We start from the raw sequence: 16,544 nt of genomic DNA on the forward strand, positions 1-16,544 counted from the left end.
AGGGATTGTATAATAAAATTGTGGGGTGTTCGTTCGCACCTAGCCTCCATAGAATGGAAATATGTCACAAAGTTTAACAAGGTTTTTTAATATATATCCACAGAATATTGTGATAAGTGTTTCAGTGTGAATAGATATGGTATAATAAATTATCGGGTTTATCTATTTTATTTTTACTTTCATCATATTTTGCTTTGGTTTTGATACCCCCAGATTCAAAGCTATCTCTTTACAACCCTTCCTTTTTATAACCTATCATACTTTCATAAATCAGAGTCCATTTTTTGTAGGCTGCTTTTGAATCCAGTTAACGACGGGTACTTTTGCTAGTATATATATAAAGGCAAAGCATTATAAATCACTATCATTAATATATTTATTAAAATCATTTTTAAATAATCAATATGTTAATTAGAAATAACATTCACTTTGTGAACCTGAATTTTGTTGTATATATATTTTTGTACCCTATCTAAAAGGGAGAGACTAGCGGTTGGTGCACTAGCCCAGATGTGACAATACTCCATCTATGGGTGAATGGTGAGTTTTTAGAGATATAGAATGCTGGCATATGTGAGAAGATTTTTAGCATGGTAGAAAGAGCCAATCTTCTTTACAACAGTCTTGGTAATATATATTATTTAATTAGAATTCATTATTGAAATGAGTATTATTTATTAATTTATTTTATTGCGGACTTATATCCTCATCTTTCTTAGTTGTTGTTTCACGAAGTTTCGGCCAACTATTCCTCTGGCCATCGTCAGGTGGTAACTGTGACGGGATAGGAACTCCGAATCTCCTAACTGCATTCTCAACAATCACTGTCTTCTTAATTGTTGTCGTCTCACCATGTTTTGGCCAAATAAGCCTCTGGCCGGCTTTGCGTAGGATTGAAACCACTATCTTCAGACAATTCTCACCTGGAACCATAGACATTCAACGTCTCTATCTAACTAGTAAAGAGGAGGATAATAGTCTGCAATAAATAAATTAATATAAATAAAACTCATCTCAATAATGAATTCCAATTAAATAATATATATACCATTCGGTATAAACCTGACCATGGAAGATCAGATAATAAATAAATGTGGATTTATAAGATCAAAAAATTCAACCTTGATCGCCCTTCAGGGCCCATGGTTCAGTGGATAGAGACGTTGAATCTCTATGGTTCCAGGTGAGAATTGTCTGAAGATAGCGGTTTCAATCCTACCCAAAGCCAGCCAGAGGCTTACTTGGCCAAAACATGTTCGCAATTAGTCCACAATAAATAAATTAGTCTTGGTAATGTTATCTTTGTGTTTGTTGCTATTCATGTTACCTGTGAATGTTCGACCAACGAGTTGGAATGGTGGACTCTCAGGCAGTGTTATAGCTGAAGCAATCAGTGGTTGCAAATAGTTCTTTTTAGTTGTTAAAGGAAAGGAGTTTTGTCTTAGTAGCATTAAATGTTGCCATTCAATTATGCTCTCGTTCCATTGTAGATTGAAGATTGTTTCTAAGAATTTAGCCATTGCTGTATTTGTGTTCATTTTTCACACATTTTGAATTGTGCATGATGTTGTCAGCAAATATACTCATTTTGGACAGTTTATCAAAGAGGTTGTTTATAAAAATCAGGAATAACAATGGTACAAATATCGATCTCATGGGACACACTCGCAATTATGCTTTATTTAGATATACGGCCATGGATAACACAACCTGGATCATTATTCCTGGTAATGTTAAATATTCGTCCAGTAATACCATAGAAATTGATTTTCACAAAAAGACTTTTATGATAGACATTATCAAGGATTTTAAATATTTCAAGTGTTACTGCTCTAACTTCATCAGCTTTGTATAGTATATTTTAAATACATTCTGAGATAGTTGTTACAATATCCATGGTAGAATGAGCTTAAATCCATCAAGATTGGTGAAAAAGAAGTTTAGCATTAATGATGTGATGGACTAGATTGATTAAGGATACAGATTTTAGCAAAAAGTGTGAAGAAACTAATGAGGTAACAATTTTTCCAGTCAGTTGTTCCACCAGAATTCTTGAACACTGACCCCACTGAAGCAATTTTCCAGCTATTAGGGAAGCAAGATTTAGAAGGGCATTTATTAAAGAGTTTGGAGAAGACAAGCCAACTCAGCAGAGCATTTCTTTCAAGACTAGGACAGGAATAAAATCAAGCCCGCATGCTTTGGAGATGTAAATATTTTTTTCATGATGTTCTGGATTTGAGAAGAGGTGATGATCAAATCATCTAGTGTGGCTTCAGTTCACAGTGGTAAGTTTGTTGAGTTCAAAGTCAAGATGAACTGATGGGAAAGCAGTTCAGCTTTTTCAGTTGTTATGCAGGTGACATCCTGGTGATTGGATAGTGATAGAATTGTTCATGGCCCTTTATTTGCCATGCTATTATAGATTTTCCAGAAATTTCTGCGACTCAATATTTTTGCCAGTAACCTTGGTATCCTTACTAGTATTGTAACATAAGACAAAGTTAGGTTTTAATAGAATCTAACAAAATGTAAAGATGAAAAGAAAAGGCAGAAATATCAAAACAACAAAATGAAATTAACTCATGAGATTTTTAAAAGTTGAAGTATTAAAAGTTTACTATTTCAGTTTATTTGATTAATGTTTTAATGTATTTGACTTTTTTTCTTTTCATCACTACATGTAGCCTTTTCCATCTTAAAGTTTATATTTATTTCAAAAATAAAAGAAATTCAACTTTTTTAAGAATGTGTAATTATTGACCACATATCTCTCCTTTTGAAAAATGTGTAATTTCAACACCAAATTGCTGTCTCCAGGTGCACACTCTTTGGTCTCAGTAGCAGAAAAGCAGAATTCATTGTTCCTGCTCTATGAAACCGTCTGCTAAAAGAGGTTGTAATGATGACTATCATATACAGATTTAAAATGACTTCCGGAAAACATTCAGACTGTTTATGGACGTAAATATTGTATGTTTGCCTCTTTACATGGTTTGTTGCACTTTGCTATTGTTTTACACATAAACTTGAATTGAAACTATAGGTATAGAGAGAGAGAGAGAGAGAGAGAGAGAGAGAGAGAGAGAGAGACAACACAAAATTTGGGTCACAATTATACTTGAAAAGGAGGTGTTATCCTGAAATATTGCTTAAAATATATAACCACTTAACATTTTATCGGATTTTATTTTCAAAATATGCTTTTAAACATCTAATATTCAATAGTGGCTTGTGGTGAAGATTAATGTTGGTGCTGCTTTATAAAACTGTAATTGTTTTTTAAATATGCACATTTTTAACTTTGCCATTGAACTTGCAGGACACAGAAATGAATAATACACAAAAAAAATTTTTTAAAGTATTTTTAAATTTTGTAAACTTTGCAGAATAAAAGAGTTCACACTTTTTTATGTAAGCAAACTAATAAAAAAACATGTAAAAATATGATTTTACTTCAAAATCTTTTTTATTTGATCATATCAGATACCAGCAGCTTTCTTTGTGCCCTATGTACTGTTCATAACTTATATATATATATATATATATATAAGTTTGACACGTGTCCAGTTAACTTACATCTAAAGTTTCAAGTGTTTAGACCCAAAATTGGCAGAGGAGTTTGGTAGAGTTTGCAAAGGTCAATTCTTTCAACTTTGACCTCTTGGCAGCCTAATTTTTGCCCAAAAACTGATTAAAAAGCTTGTTGCATGTCTGATTACGCTTTGTGTAAAATTTCAAATGTTTAGACCCAAAATTGGCTGAATAGTTTGCTAGAGACTGCAAAAGTAAAATCTTTTGAACTTTAACTCCTTTGCAGCCAAATTTTTTGGCCAAACACTGATTAAAAAGCTTGCCCTTTGTTTGAACACTTTATGTAAATTTTCAAATGTTTAGACCAAAAATTGACTGAGTAATTTGGTAGAGACCGCAGAGGTCAATTTTTTTTAACATTGACTCCAATTTTGACCCCTTAACATTTATTGTTTTGGGCTAAAATCACATTAAAGAGTTTGATCCATGTCCAAGTAACCTACAGAGGAGTTTGGTAGAGTTTTCAAAGGCCAAATCATTGAACTTCGACCCCTTGACATCCAAATTTCTGACTGAAAACCGATTAAAAAGATTTTCCTAAATCTCAATACTCCTTATGTCAAATCTTGAGTCTGTAGACTGAAAATTGACAGAGTAGTTTGGTAGGGAAATACACACACGCACACACACAATTTCACTTTTCTAGATATATAGATTTATTTAATGACAGAATAAAATTGGATTTTAATATATCTCTCCAAAAAGGAATATCTTCAGTCTAGAAAGATTTCTCCTTAGTTTTAATTCAAAAAAGTTTTGCATATTATATCTGTCTCCATCTGCAAAGAAGTTCAATGCAAAGTTGAAAAATATATGCAATAAAAAGAAAAGCGTAGTTTTATTTACAAACACATTTTGTAACATGAACATTTTTAATAAGAAAAAACTTTTGTACCGGGCGGAACAATAAATTTGTTGCCTTTAAAGAAATCAACACTACAGTTTTATTTTTAAACTTTTATTGGAAAAATCAATTCAGGTAACTTGATTATGTAGAAGAGCTAACATCTATTCAATGTAGCTGCCTTCAGCCTCAGTAACCGGTTCGATATGGGTCTAGAACTGGGAGCATGACTTTTCCACAAGCACCAGTAGGAGTTCGGCGAATACTTGGCGGATGGCGATGATTAGGCTGGCTTTGGTGTTGTGGGAGGTCATGTTGGTGATGTTCTCAACATATGACTAAACGAAGTAGTCTAATAGGATCAGGTCGGGGGAGAAGAGGGGCAGTGAGACAAGGGTACAAAGTCATAGCACTCTTTCTGAAGCTAAGCCTGGGTTTCTTTGGACTTGTGGGCTGGTGCTGAGTCCTGCAGTCACACCCAGGGTCTGCCAGCGGCCTCTTGATTACACCAGGGGATCATCACACTCTTCAGCACATCAAGGTATACTTTGGTGTTGACTTTCAAAGATGTGAGATGGCATGATGTGGTCCTCACTTGAAACCTCACCGATGACAGTAACCAGGAACGGAGACTTTGTTTTCATCCCCCTGGGCACATCCCTGTTATTTATGGCAACCCAGTGATGGTTCTGACTGTTGTACATCTGATCCTGACAGAAGTTCTTTTCATCTGAAAAGAACTAGAGTATGTTTGGCTTCTTGGGATGCTTCAGTTTGTTGAGTAACCTGACGGACTTGATTAGCCAAAAGTTCTTTGTCTTCTCAGTCAAGATCTGGCTTGTCTGTCGCATGTAGAACCTACACTTCAAGTCCCCCTTCACACATGCATTCACAGTTGTGTGTGAGATGCCAAATAGGCCGCTGGGGAGTTTCATCAATGATTGCCTGGACCTTTTCGATGAACTCTTTGGTTCAGGTCTTCCTGGCAATGTCCTCAGCATTGGGCTTCCTCTCCACGACCTCCAAAGGGTTGGCCAATGCGTTGAACTGTGCTCTCAAACGTTGAACCATCCGGATTTGCATTTTGAGAATGTTAGCAATGGTCCTGTTGTCATAATTTGGATCAGTAGAGAGTATGAGTTGTACAGCGGCACAATCTGATTTCGCTTGTTGAACATGGTGTCACTATCAGACAGGCACCTATCACTCTTGAGATTTGTTCACAACTGATCAACTAGTAGATGGTCCACAAAAAAAAAAAAAACGGTTTTCATCAAACAGAAATGGAATCATGTCGTTTTTTCTAGGGCAACAATTTTATCATTCCACCCTTTAAATAAAACTGTTATTAAATAAAAATCCTTTTCTCAAACAGTAACACTTTTAACATTGCCTGTGTGTATCATCTTTCTGTATTAGTATTTTTTTTTTTTTTTTTTAAATGTATTTTCAAGGTTGAACTGAAAAGATATTTTAAAAGAGAAATCTGCCCAAAGATGTCATCACAAATATATTTCTGATGCCATGTTCTATGTAAAAACATCTTTTTCTTTTTTCCTTCTTTTCTTTCTTTTATCTTTTTTCATTTTTTTTTTTTTGTTTGTTTTTTGCATAATAAAGAACATTTATAATATACTGAAATGTTAAATGGATTGAATAAAGCCTTTTCTTACATTAAAAAAGATTTTCTATTCATTTTTATACGATAATTTTATTCTCTCATTAGGTTGGCGACCGTATTGGCCTGATGCGAAATTCGAAGCGCTCACTCCATTACTTTATCAATGGCATGGACCAAGGTATTGCTGCAACAGATGTCTCATCGACAGTATGGGGCGTTGTTGACTTATATGGCATGGCTGTCAAAGTAACCATCGTTGATGGTGGTCCCACAAGGACTGTGCCACCTCCAATACCAAACAATGATATTGCACAGGCGCTAGGGACAAATGCTGACCCTGGCGCCGCAACCCCAGACACACCTGCCGCTGCTGCTCCTGTTGCTGTAGTTGGTGCTGCCGGTGGCAGCATGCAGAGAAGAAACAATGCATTCCATTTTTATTCTGACATGCAAGAAGATGGGGCAGAAGGTATGAAAAACAAATTTATATTAAAATGTTTGTATTTATGCATCCATATGTTTTTGTATAAAATGTGATAATATCTCTGTATATATGCATCTGTGAAAGTGTGTGTATACATATATGCTTTTGAGGTGTCTAAGTTTTTATGATATCATGTACTTGAGATGGTGATTTTCAGATCATCTAGTGTGGTTTCTGTCCACATCTGAATCCAGTCAAGTGTAAGCAAATTGAATTGTTTAGCAAATTTTCCCGAATCAACAATTCAAATGGTTAGAAACATGCAAAGAAAAATACAAAGTAAAAATTTTCCGAGGTGGAATCTAACAAAATATACATTCCCGCCGATAGAATCTGGTCGATTAATATATGGGTTGCGAACAACATAAATTTCTTTTTTTTTTTTTTTTAAGAAGGGACAAAGAGAATTTCACCAATCTTTTTCTAGCATTAGAATCCAACTTGATAATCACTCTTTTTTCCTCTTTCATGTTAGTTCCGTTTCATTCTTTTTTCTCTTACTTTTCGGGGCCCAGCAAAAAACTTTTTTTTTTCTTTTTTTTTTTTTAAGGTTTCATTCGCTTCATCGCCTCTGATGTCTCTGAACCAAGGCGAGCCCAATTTAGAGTCAAGAAAAAATACGGACATCGCTTGCCAAATAACGAACTCAGACTCCCTTTTCTTTTTAATGCCTTTGACTTTACAGAGGCCAGAGAAACATAACTCGCGTCCAGTGACCAACCCAGAATCTCCTTTTCTCCCTCTTTTTTTTTTCTCTCACTCTTCTTCTTTCCAGCTAACCCTGATGTTTTCTATGTGACCTCAGCATGTCCTAGCAGTGTCACAGTCATTTTGGTTTCTTTCTGCCATGGACTTACGCCCACTGCTTGACTTGCGTTCACTCTTGGGTCTCAGTTTTCTTCCCCCGGCGCTCTCCGGGCCCAGGACCATGAGAAAAGTTGTTTGCTGTGTCCAAAGTAGAGTTTGCGGCAAACTGATGGGCAAGCATGTTAGCTTTCTCTGTTGCCATGCAAACAACCTCAGAATTGTTGGATAGTGAGGGAATTGTTGATTGCTTATTTACTACACTGTTGTAGATTTTCCAGAAATCATGGGTTTCTAATTTCTGCGCTTCAATGCATTTTCTGGTGGTTTTGGTATATTCTTTCTTGGCTGTCACTACTTTTTCCTTATAATTACTTCTAGCTTCTATAAACTTTTGTCTGTACTGGACTAATGCTGGATAAATCTGTGGTATGCATGTTGCCTTTGAGCAATGGCAGAAGTAAACCATTGGGGAGAGTGGGGTTTTGCTATAGAACTTCCGTGTGGGTACATATGCTTTAATTGCCACTTTGAACCATTCAGTGTGTCAAAGAATGGGATATAGAAAAGTTATGAATGATGCTACCAGCTGCGTTTGTGTAGTTAGAGAAGCCAAGCCAATTATTGTGGTGGACATTAAAGTCACCAAATACATGAATTTGGTGCTAGTATCAAGGGAGTGCTACGTCTATGCTGTGTGAAACATTATTAATTAAAGTACAGTTGTGGGTCAATGGAGAGTGATAAAAAAATATATAGGTAGTTAACGCTATGTTGTAAAGTTAGTTTAAAGCACATGAAGGTCTGGTCATCTGATTCTAGTTTAGATTCTCTAGTCATAGGTAAGGTGTTGCAAATATAGACTCCAAGTCTGTGCATGTGTCTGTCAGTCCCTACAACAAAGTAGAAGATAACCAGACATGTTAAAAATGTTTGAGGGGATGGAGGAGTGCAAATTAGTTTCACTTTGTGCTTAGATATCCGGAGAGTTCACTAGGAGAAATGATTCTACATCATCTAAGTTATTTCTAAATCCACAGATATTTGTAAATGCAAGCCTTGAGGGAAAAGGCGAATCATTGTTCAAGTGTGTGTCTGGTTTGATCGTTATTTTGGATTGCGCTGTCATTTCATTTTATTTCGTAGTTTCAGTTTAGGGTGAGAGGTACTAAACAAAGTGGATGTGCACAGCTACCATCATGCAACACAAGTAGACCGTCAGCTGACTGTTCATCCATAGGAATGTGACCTCAGAAATGCCTACCAGAGATGAGTGCAGGGTCCTTTTCCATGCATGACATGGCACTACAAGCATTTCGATATAATATAATTGATGATAGAGCAACCGCTCTAAGCACTACCAAAGAGTTAGAGTTCCTGTACTGTCAGTCGGAAACAGCAGCCAGCAACTGTCAAACCGGTATCCTCAAATCTGTCAGACAAGAGTGGCCCAGTCCAATCATGTTAGCATACATGGTAACCAGTTACCCCCAAAATGGCCAGGTTCAGGGAAAAGGAATGAGGTGGATGTGGGAGACAGCATTCATTGCTCTAGTCAGGAAACAAGGCTAAGCATTGCGTGTCTACAAATGAGTCCCTGTGATCGCACCTCTGCTCCTGGCTAATAAGCAACGAAGGAGTATGGAAGCCGGGTGATAGGCAGAGCCTATCTACTCCTTAAGCAGTTAAGGTTTGCAAAACGGTGATTTGATCGAGTCACCAGCTCTAGGAAGGTTGTTAACCAGGACTGAGAAGGCCTCCCTCCCTCATTTGGTATTAAGACGTATGAAGTCAGTGGCATCGGAGATTTCCTTCTAGATAGATGACCTGATCAGATCTATAGGTCCATCAGCACTGAGAGGGTTTCAAAGCCAGGTATTTCTATGCCCCTAGATGGGTAGTTAGGATTAATCAAGTTAGTATCAAATATAATTAGTATCTGCTTTAAAGTTACACTCCTCAAAATAGGATTAAGATTGGAAGATGTACCATGACTAATGCTGCTGATTTAGTTCACACATATACATATATTTATTTATATGTATTAGAGAGGAACATTTTTACCTGAAGGACATGGTTTTTCAATTTCATTTGTATACTAGAAATCAAATCAGACCGGTTGCCTTCACACAGCCCAGATATATGTGTGTGTGTATTTGTCGCGCACGTGCACACACACACACACACACACACACACACACACACACACATATGCATGTGATGAGATAAGCTAAACAAATTATTGATTGCTATAAAACTCTTTCTTAAAAGCTATTGAGTCATTTATATGTGCAAAGTCTTAAGTTTCTAAATTAATATCGGAACGATTATTTTGAGGAAGCCGATGTTCATGATGTTACTTCTAACAATATTAGCAGTTTCGAAATGCTGCTTTTTTGTATTTCACTTCTTAACCGATGAGGGAATTAAATCCCTGTTTGTTTTGATGGGACAGATTTTAAAAATTTATTTTTAAATATTTTTACGTGCATAAAAGTTATTCATGGGCACATTGTTTCTGGCTACCAGCCATTGTTAGCATGGCTAGACTATTTTTTTTTTTTGGGGGGGGGGGTAAAGAATCGATCCCATAACTATATAATTCACACTCTGGTGTTTTACCGCTGTGCTACAATACCTTGTCAGATTTTATGCACAATTTTTATCGCTTTTAAATAGAAGATCTGTTGTTGTTATTTTCCTTTTAGCGATATTAGCAGTGTTTTTGTATTTAATCTTACTTCCTAAGTGATGAGGGAGTTATCTCCCTGCTTGTTTTGTGTTGTACCATTTTTTGACGAAATATACAAATATCTGTACGTGATGTTGCCAAGCTTATCAAAAACCTTGGTTCCAGTAAAGCAACTGGCCTTGGTGGCATTCCAGTCATATGCTCAAAAAGCTTCAATCGGAACCAACTCATACTTACAAAGCTGTTTAAACGTTGCTTTAAGGAGAAATGCTTCCCAACACCTTGGAAAACTTCATCAGTTTGCCCCGTATTTAAAAATTCTGCAGATCAGTCATCTACCTCTCAGTACAGACCAATCAGTCTCCTGTACATTATGGGTAAATTTATGGGATCTGTGATAAACAGAAGTGGTCAACCACCTCAGCAAAAATAACCTGCTCAGTGACATGCATTATGGTTTCCATTCTGCAAGATCTCCAACTGATGTACTAACTGTTTTATCGCATAGGATTAGTGAATATCTTGACAGGGACTTCGTTTCTAGAGCAATAGCTCTTGACATATCAAAGGCTTTTGATAGGTTAAAGGTATACTTCACAAGATCACTAGCTATGGAATAGCTGGAAATATCCTCTGTTATTAAATCCTTTCTCTCTGATAGGCTTATAACAGTAGTCATTGATGGGCAGAAATCAGAAACATCGTATTAACGCTGGCATCCTTCAAAGTTTCATTGCCCCAACTCTCTTCTTGATCTTCATCAATAATCTCGCAATACACATTTGTAGATCATTCATTTATGCAGAAGACAATCTATGGCAACATTTCAAAAGCCAGCAATGACCAAGATCTTTCTGATTCTCTCTCCTCTGATCTTGAGAACGTGGTGCAATGGGGGAAAAAGGTGGCTGGTTAATTTTTAATGCATCGAAAACCAAGCTTCTCTCCTTTCATCATAATCGCTCTGACCCTCATCACACCCCAATTGAAATGAATGGCTTTTGTCTTTAGGAAGCACCATGTCTTGACAAACTTCTGGGACTGATCTTCACTTCTGATCTGAAATGAAATGCATCAAATCTGTTGCCAAAATGGCTGGAAAAATGATTGGATAACTCTACCATTCCAGAAGGTATCTCACTGCCAATGCAATCTTCTATCTGTATGAGCCAGGTACTCCTTAAAATGAAGTACTCTTACCACATCTGAGTAGGAGCAGCTTGGTGCATCCTATCCAGCCTTAATAGAGTTCAAAACCGGCTTCACAACCTAGTAGGTGATGCCATTTTCTCTTCCCTGCAACCTCTTTCCAACAGAAGAGATGTTGGGAGCCTGTCTCTGCTTTATTATTTTCATGGCAAGTGCTTGATTGAACTCCAATGGCCAGTCTATGAAACACTGTTCTGCTGGCTTGCTTCCCAGTTGAATACAACATAGTAGTCTTCAAATCCAATGTAAACAAGTTTCTGTTGTCTGTCTCCATAAATAATCAAAATCTACTCAATTTACAGCATTAATGATTACTAAACTACCATCTTACATTCATTAACCCTTTATCTCGAGTAGCTATTTGGCCTTAATAAGTGGTGACTCCTAAGTAAAAAAAAGTATTTTATATATATTTTATATGTGTGTGTGTGTGTGTGTGTGTGTGTGTGTGTGTGTGTTTAATCATATTTATTTTTTATTTTCTAGCTAACTCTGACAAATTGTTATTCCACACATACTGCGGATTTCATGCAGCAGTGATTAATGGTCGGAGGACAGCATTTCGACCCAAGTACGTTTGGCAATGTTTCTGTTCTTGATTACACTGGAACATTCATTTTGTTACATTAAAAAGCGACTTTTCTATAGTCAGTTTGAGTTGATTTCAAATTTAAAGTCAGTTTTAGTCTGCAAGCTATAGATTTTATGCAATTTGAAATTTTTATTTTTAAAATTTTTGTTATTATAGAAAATTGCAAAATCAGCCACAATTCTTTTCACTTGAATCTTAAAACAGTATGAAAGTGATTTCTGTACATTTATTAAGGCAAAAGAAACAGAACATTAACAGAACATCTTTCCCAAAGTTAAATTAGCATCCTTCAGAACATTACCACAGCTGATGGAAGCTTATCAATTTCTATCAGGCAGGAATTTGCATTTGTAAGTTTTATGGTTGTACACTTCATCTGGGCAAAAAATGAAGCTTGATGCTCATATTGCACCCGAGATCACAAAAAGTGAAGGGAATTCTGTTCACAAGTTCACTGCCTTATTGTTTCTAAGGAAGTTCTGATAACCATGCTGCCCTTTCTGAAGCAGTCATCTTAGCAACAAACTGATTATCACAACTTAGGATTTCAATTTGTAGGCCATCAAACACGTCTGCTCTGATCTTTTCAAATGACAACTCTGATAAATCTGTGATGATGTGTTGGAAACAGTCACCTTCGGCTTGCAGTACCATGACTAATGCTGATGATTTAGTACTAGTGTGATACTAGACTCCGTAACACTTCTATTGTCTCCTTCACTAAATTTTACATAAGAATACACTTTAAAATTTTATGTATCTTTTTTTCCTGTAGGGAACACACAGCCATTACACAAACACATACAGACATTAATTTTTATAGATATATTAAATTAGATGCAAAAAATGATTAAAAAACTTATATATTGATTTCGTTATAGAGATGATTTTATTTCCACCTCTACTTTGCAGTGCACACGAGGACTTCAACTATGGAGTGGTCCTCACCAACCGTCCTCTGCGTCCCGACGAACTCTTTGAGGTGCGCATTGATAAAATGATTGACAAGTGGGCTGGCTCAATTGAGATTGGTGTGACAATGCATGCACCATCCAGCCTTGAGTTCCCATCGACGATGACGAATGTCCGCTCTGGTACATGGATGATGACGACAAATGGGGTCATGCACAATGGGACTACTGTGATGGACGAGTATGCACAAAGCCTCGACCGACTAAAGGTAAGGCACCCATGATGGGTCGATACATGAGGGTATGCATATGTATGTATGAATGAATATATATATACCGTATTTTATATGTCGTGTTGCTTTTTATGCATAGGGTTATTGGTTTTTGTCTAGAATTCCCCATGTATTAATAAACAAAAATAAAGAAAAATCTGTATAATATGAAATGAAAATATCATATTCCAGAAGTCATTATTATGTGATTAATGGGAATGCATAGGCATTACAGCATAAATCTTGCAAGTTTGAATTATTGTTGAATTATCTCCTTTTTTTTTTTTAACATTATTTTCAAAATGGTGGACAAGATAGCTGTTCATCTTTTACTGAAAAATAAAACTACTTGATTTAGTGTACGGCATATAGATTTTTATTTTATTTTTATTTTTTAATATGGAGGGAAATTTTTTTTTTTTTATTAATATAGGGAAATTCTGGACAAGAAATGGGTTATTTAGGTAATAGAACTGGGAATGAAAAAAAAATACAACAAACTGAAAAGTAAGATTTGTACAGAATTTGAACCTGTTTCTCAAATGAGATAACACCTAGCATGGCTATCATCTTGGATCACTTGGTCAGAGAAAGCCAAAGTTGTAAAAAGAATAAAAGGAATCTAATAAATAACATACTGCGTTCTGTCCATTAATAAAAACATGTGTTTACTAGGCTTGTTGAAACGTATCGATACCAAAGGTTATTATTTTGACTGAATTTACCTTAACTTTTGAGGGGCTTGTTTAGTGAACCTTTTTGATGTGTAATATGTAATGACACACATATATAATGGTGCTTGTCTCTTACTTATATGACCAACTAGTAATATTTGATAACACATATAGTTCTGTTGTGTGCTCTGTTTGATTATCAAACTACTAACAGCAAAATCATCTAATTTAGCTTCTACACAAGACAGATATGTATGATGCTTGGTTGCAGTATGTAATCGTGTAGAGATGGAGACTCAGTACAATCACTGGTCCCCATCATCACACATGAGGGGAGGATATTTGGCATGTAAATATTTTCAAATAAAAAATGACTTCTAAAGAAAATCAGTTGCATTTCACGCTATGCAGTTTGAATGCTGGAAACTCCTGTGGAAGATCAGCTGAGATTGTCGAGTTTCTTGAAAGATGTATTGACCAAATCAAAAAAATTTGTTGCAGGCATAGATCATGAAATCCAACCGATTTTCTGGTGAGATTGTTTTCTTGAAGATGTATTGATCTGTTTTACATCAAAGAAACGTTGGAAAGATACATCTGCAACAATGACTGCAGAAAAAATACAGGATGTAAGCCATATGGATAGAAAATGAAAGGGGAACAGTTGGTGTTAGCAATTTAGGAAGTCTCGTCCCTGGAAAACTCATCCGCAGAAGACTCCTCCATTTTTGTTAGGTAGGAAAATTGGGCCATTATTGAATAAATATCGATTGAAAACATTTTATGACCGTTTTGAAGACAATATTGTTTTTAAAAGAAAATACCCCCCCCCCATAATATTTAAAAAAAAATATTTTTATTTGTTTACTGTTGTTTTAAAAAAGATAAAATCAATTTTTCTAAGTGTTCGTTGTCTACCTAGCTGGATAAGTTTTAGTTGTTTAACTTAAAGTGTTTATTCAATTAAAAAGTGTCAAGTGTTAAGTGAGAACAAGAAAAAACGTCCGACATGAGAGGATCACACGTTGGGAGTCTTGATAATTGCTCAAAAATAGAAAATTAAAGAAAATACTGAGGGAGATAGTTTTAAAAAGATGCCCTCCCACTCTAAAAGAAAATAAATATTAATATTTTTTATATATAATTTAAGGAGGGAAGGGGCTGTTTTAAAACTGTACTTAGGAAGATTCGTCCACAGAAAACTCGTCCATTTTTGCTGGGTAGGAAAATTGGGCCGTTATTGAATAAATATGGATTGAAAACACATTTTATGACCGTTCTTGAAAGAGATATTGTTTTTAGAATAGACTACAACCCCCATATTTAAAAAAATTTTTTTACTTGTTTAGTGTTGTTTTAAAAAAAATAACATTGATTTTTTTTAAGTGTTCGTTTTCTACCTAGCTTTGTAAAGGTTTAGTGGTTTACCTTATTTAGAAGCATTATTGCAGTTCAAAATAAAAAACTACACACCTCATAATATTTTTAAAAAAATATTTATACTTATTTACTGTTTTAAATTTTTTTAAATGTAATTTAGGAGAAGGGTTAAAAGCTCCATCTTCTGCCTATTTCTCTCTTTCTACCTTCCTATCTCTCTCTCTCTCTCTCTCTCTCTCTCTCCCCATCTTTCAGACGTTTTTTTGCCTATCTGTCTATCTGTCTCTCTCAATCTCTCTATGTCTTTCTTACTCTCTTTCTCATTCCAGCTATGGCATCAATAGTATTAGGACTCCGGTGATATTCCCTAATGTTTATAATGCCCTATATGACTTATATATATCACTTCACCTTCCCTATTTATTAAAAATCAAAAGTAATAACATTAACTATATAAAAAGTTTGAAATCTGGTAATGTTATTATTTTTGACTTTTAATAACTAGGGAACGTGAAAGTGATAGCTACGGTATAAAATAAGAGTGAGGGATCAAATATACAGTGGGAGAGGGTGGGAGTAATAGACAGAACCTTAATATAAGATGGGTGACTTGATGAGTAAATTGCAAATTACGGCTAATTTGAACACTTAAAATGGAATTGTTTTCGAACATAATCTGATGATTATTTCTATGTGTATTTTGTGTGATTAAGAAATATATAAAAGTTTTAGAGAAACAAATGTTGATTAAATCAGCCTTAGTATAATTATGATAACAATAGATATCCTCTCATTGCAGATTAATGACCGTGTAGGCGTAATGCGCAAGAGTGATAGCTCATTGCACTTCTTCATCAACCATGTTGATCAAGGTATGGCCGCCACCAACGTCCCAGAGAATGTGTATGGTGTCATCGATCTTTATGGACAGGCGGCAGAAGCCACAATTGTGGACCAATCAGGTGTGCTATTTATTTGTTTGTTTTTATTTATCTGTTTGTGTATATTACTGCTTTATAGGGTATACATATTTTATAAAAAAATATATTATGTATATAAATATTTGTTTTAATATTTACTTTTGTAGCACATAATACATGAGTAGTATAAAAATATACTTTTGGCGAACTTTTTGTTTCGTTTCTTTAGAATGCATCAGACAACTATCTATTAATGCTAGTCAGTTTGGTGATATTTTATGAAGCATAAAACTTCTTGAATTGCTTTCTTACCATAACTCTATTTTCATCCTACTCATATATATATATATATATATATATATATATATATATATATATATGGAAATCACTCCTGACAAGGCATGAAACTACTCGATATAAGGAGCTAATAAATAAAATTTCAAAGTAAAAACTAGCTAACACTAAGTATTATATGGATAAGTTTTTATCTAGAAAACAGCAATTCTTACCCCTTTGACAGAAACATGACTTATGTAATGAGGATTAA

General features: G+C 35.2%; 1 protein-coding gene across 2 annotated transcripts in view; it reads left to right on the top strand.

The window, feature by feature from the left end:
- The window catches only part of LOC145268445 (neuralized-like protein 4), a 164,551-nt gene that overhangs the window by 58,842 nt on the left and 89,165 nt on the right, over positions 1-16,544 (top strand). For both annotated transcript variants that reach the window (XM_080124008.1, XM_080124009.1), the window contains exons 6-9: positions 6,165-6,528; positions 11,735-11,819; positions 12,753-13,020; positions 15,877-16,039. In XM_080124008.1, coding sequence (XP_079980134.1) covers positions 6,165-6,528; positions 11,735-11,819; positions 12,753-13,020; positions 15,877-16,039 — 880 coding nt within the window. The remainder of the gene's footprint in view (positions 1-6,164; positions 6,529-11,734; positions 11,820-12,752; positions 13,021-15,876; positions 16,040-16,544) is intronic.

This window comes from Euprymna scolopes, chromosome 43, assembly GCF_053919585.1.
Source record: "Euprymna scolopes isolate OS-2025 chromosome 43, ASM5391958v1, whole genome shotgun sequence".
Classification (NCBI taxonomy): Eukaryota; Metazoa; Mollusca; class Cephalopoda; order Sepiida; family Sepiolidae; genus Euprymna; species Euprymna scolopes.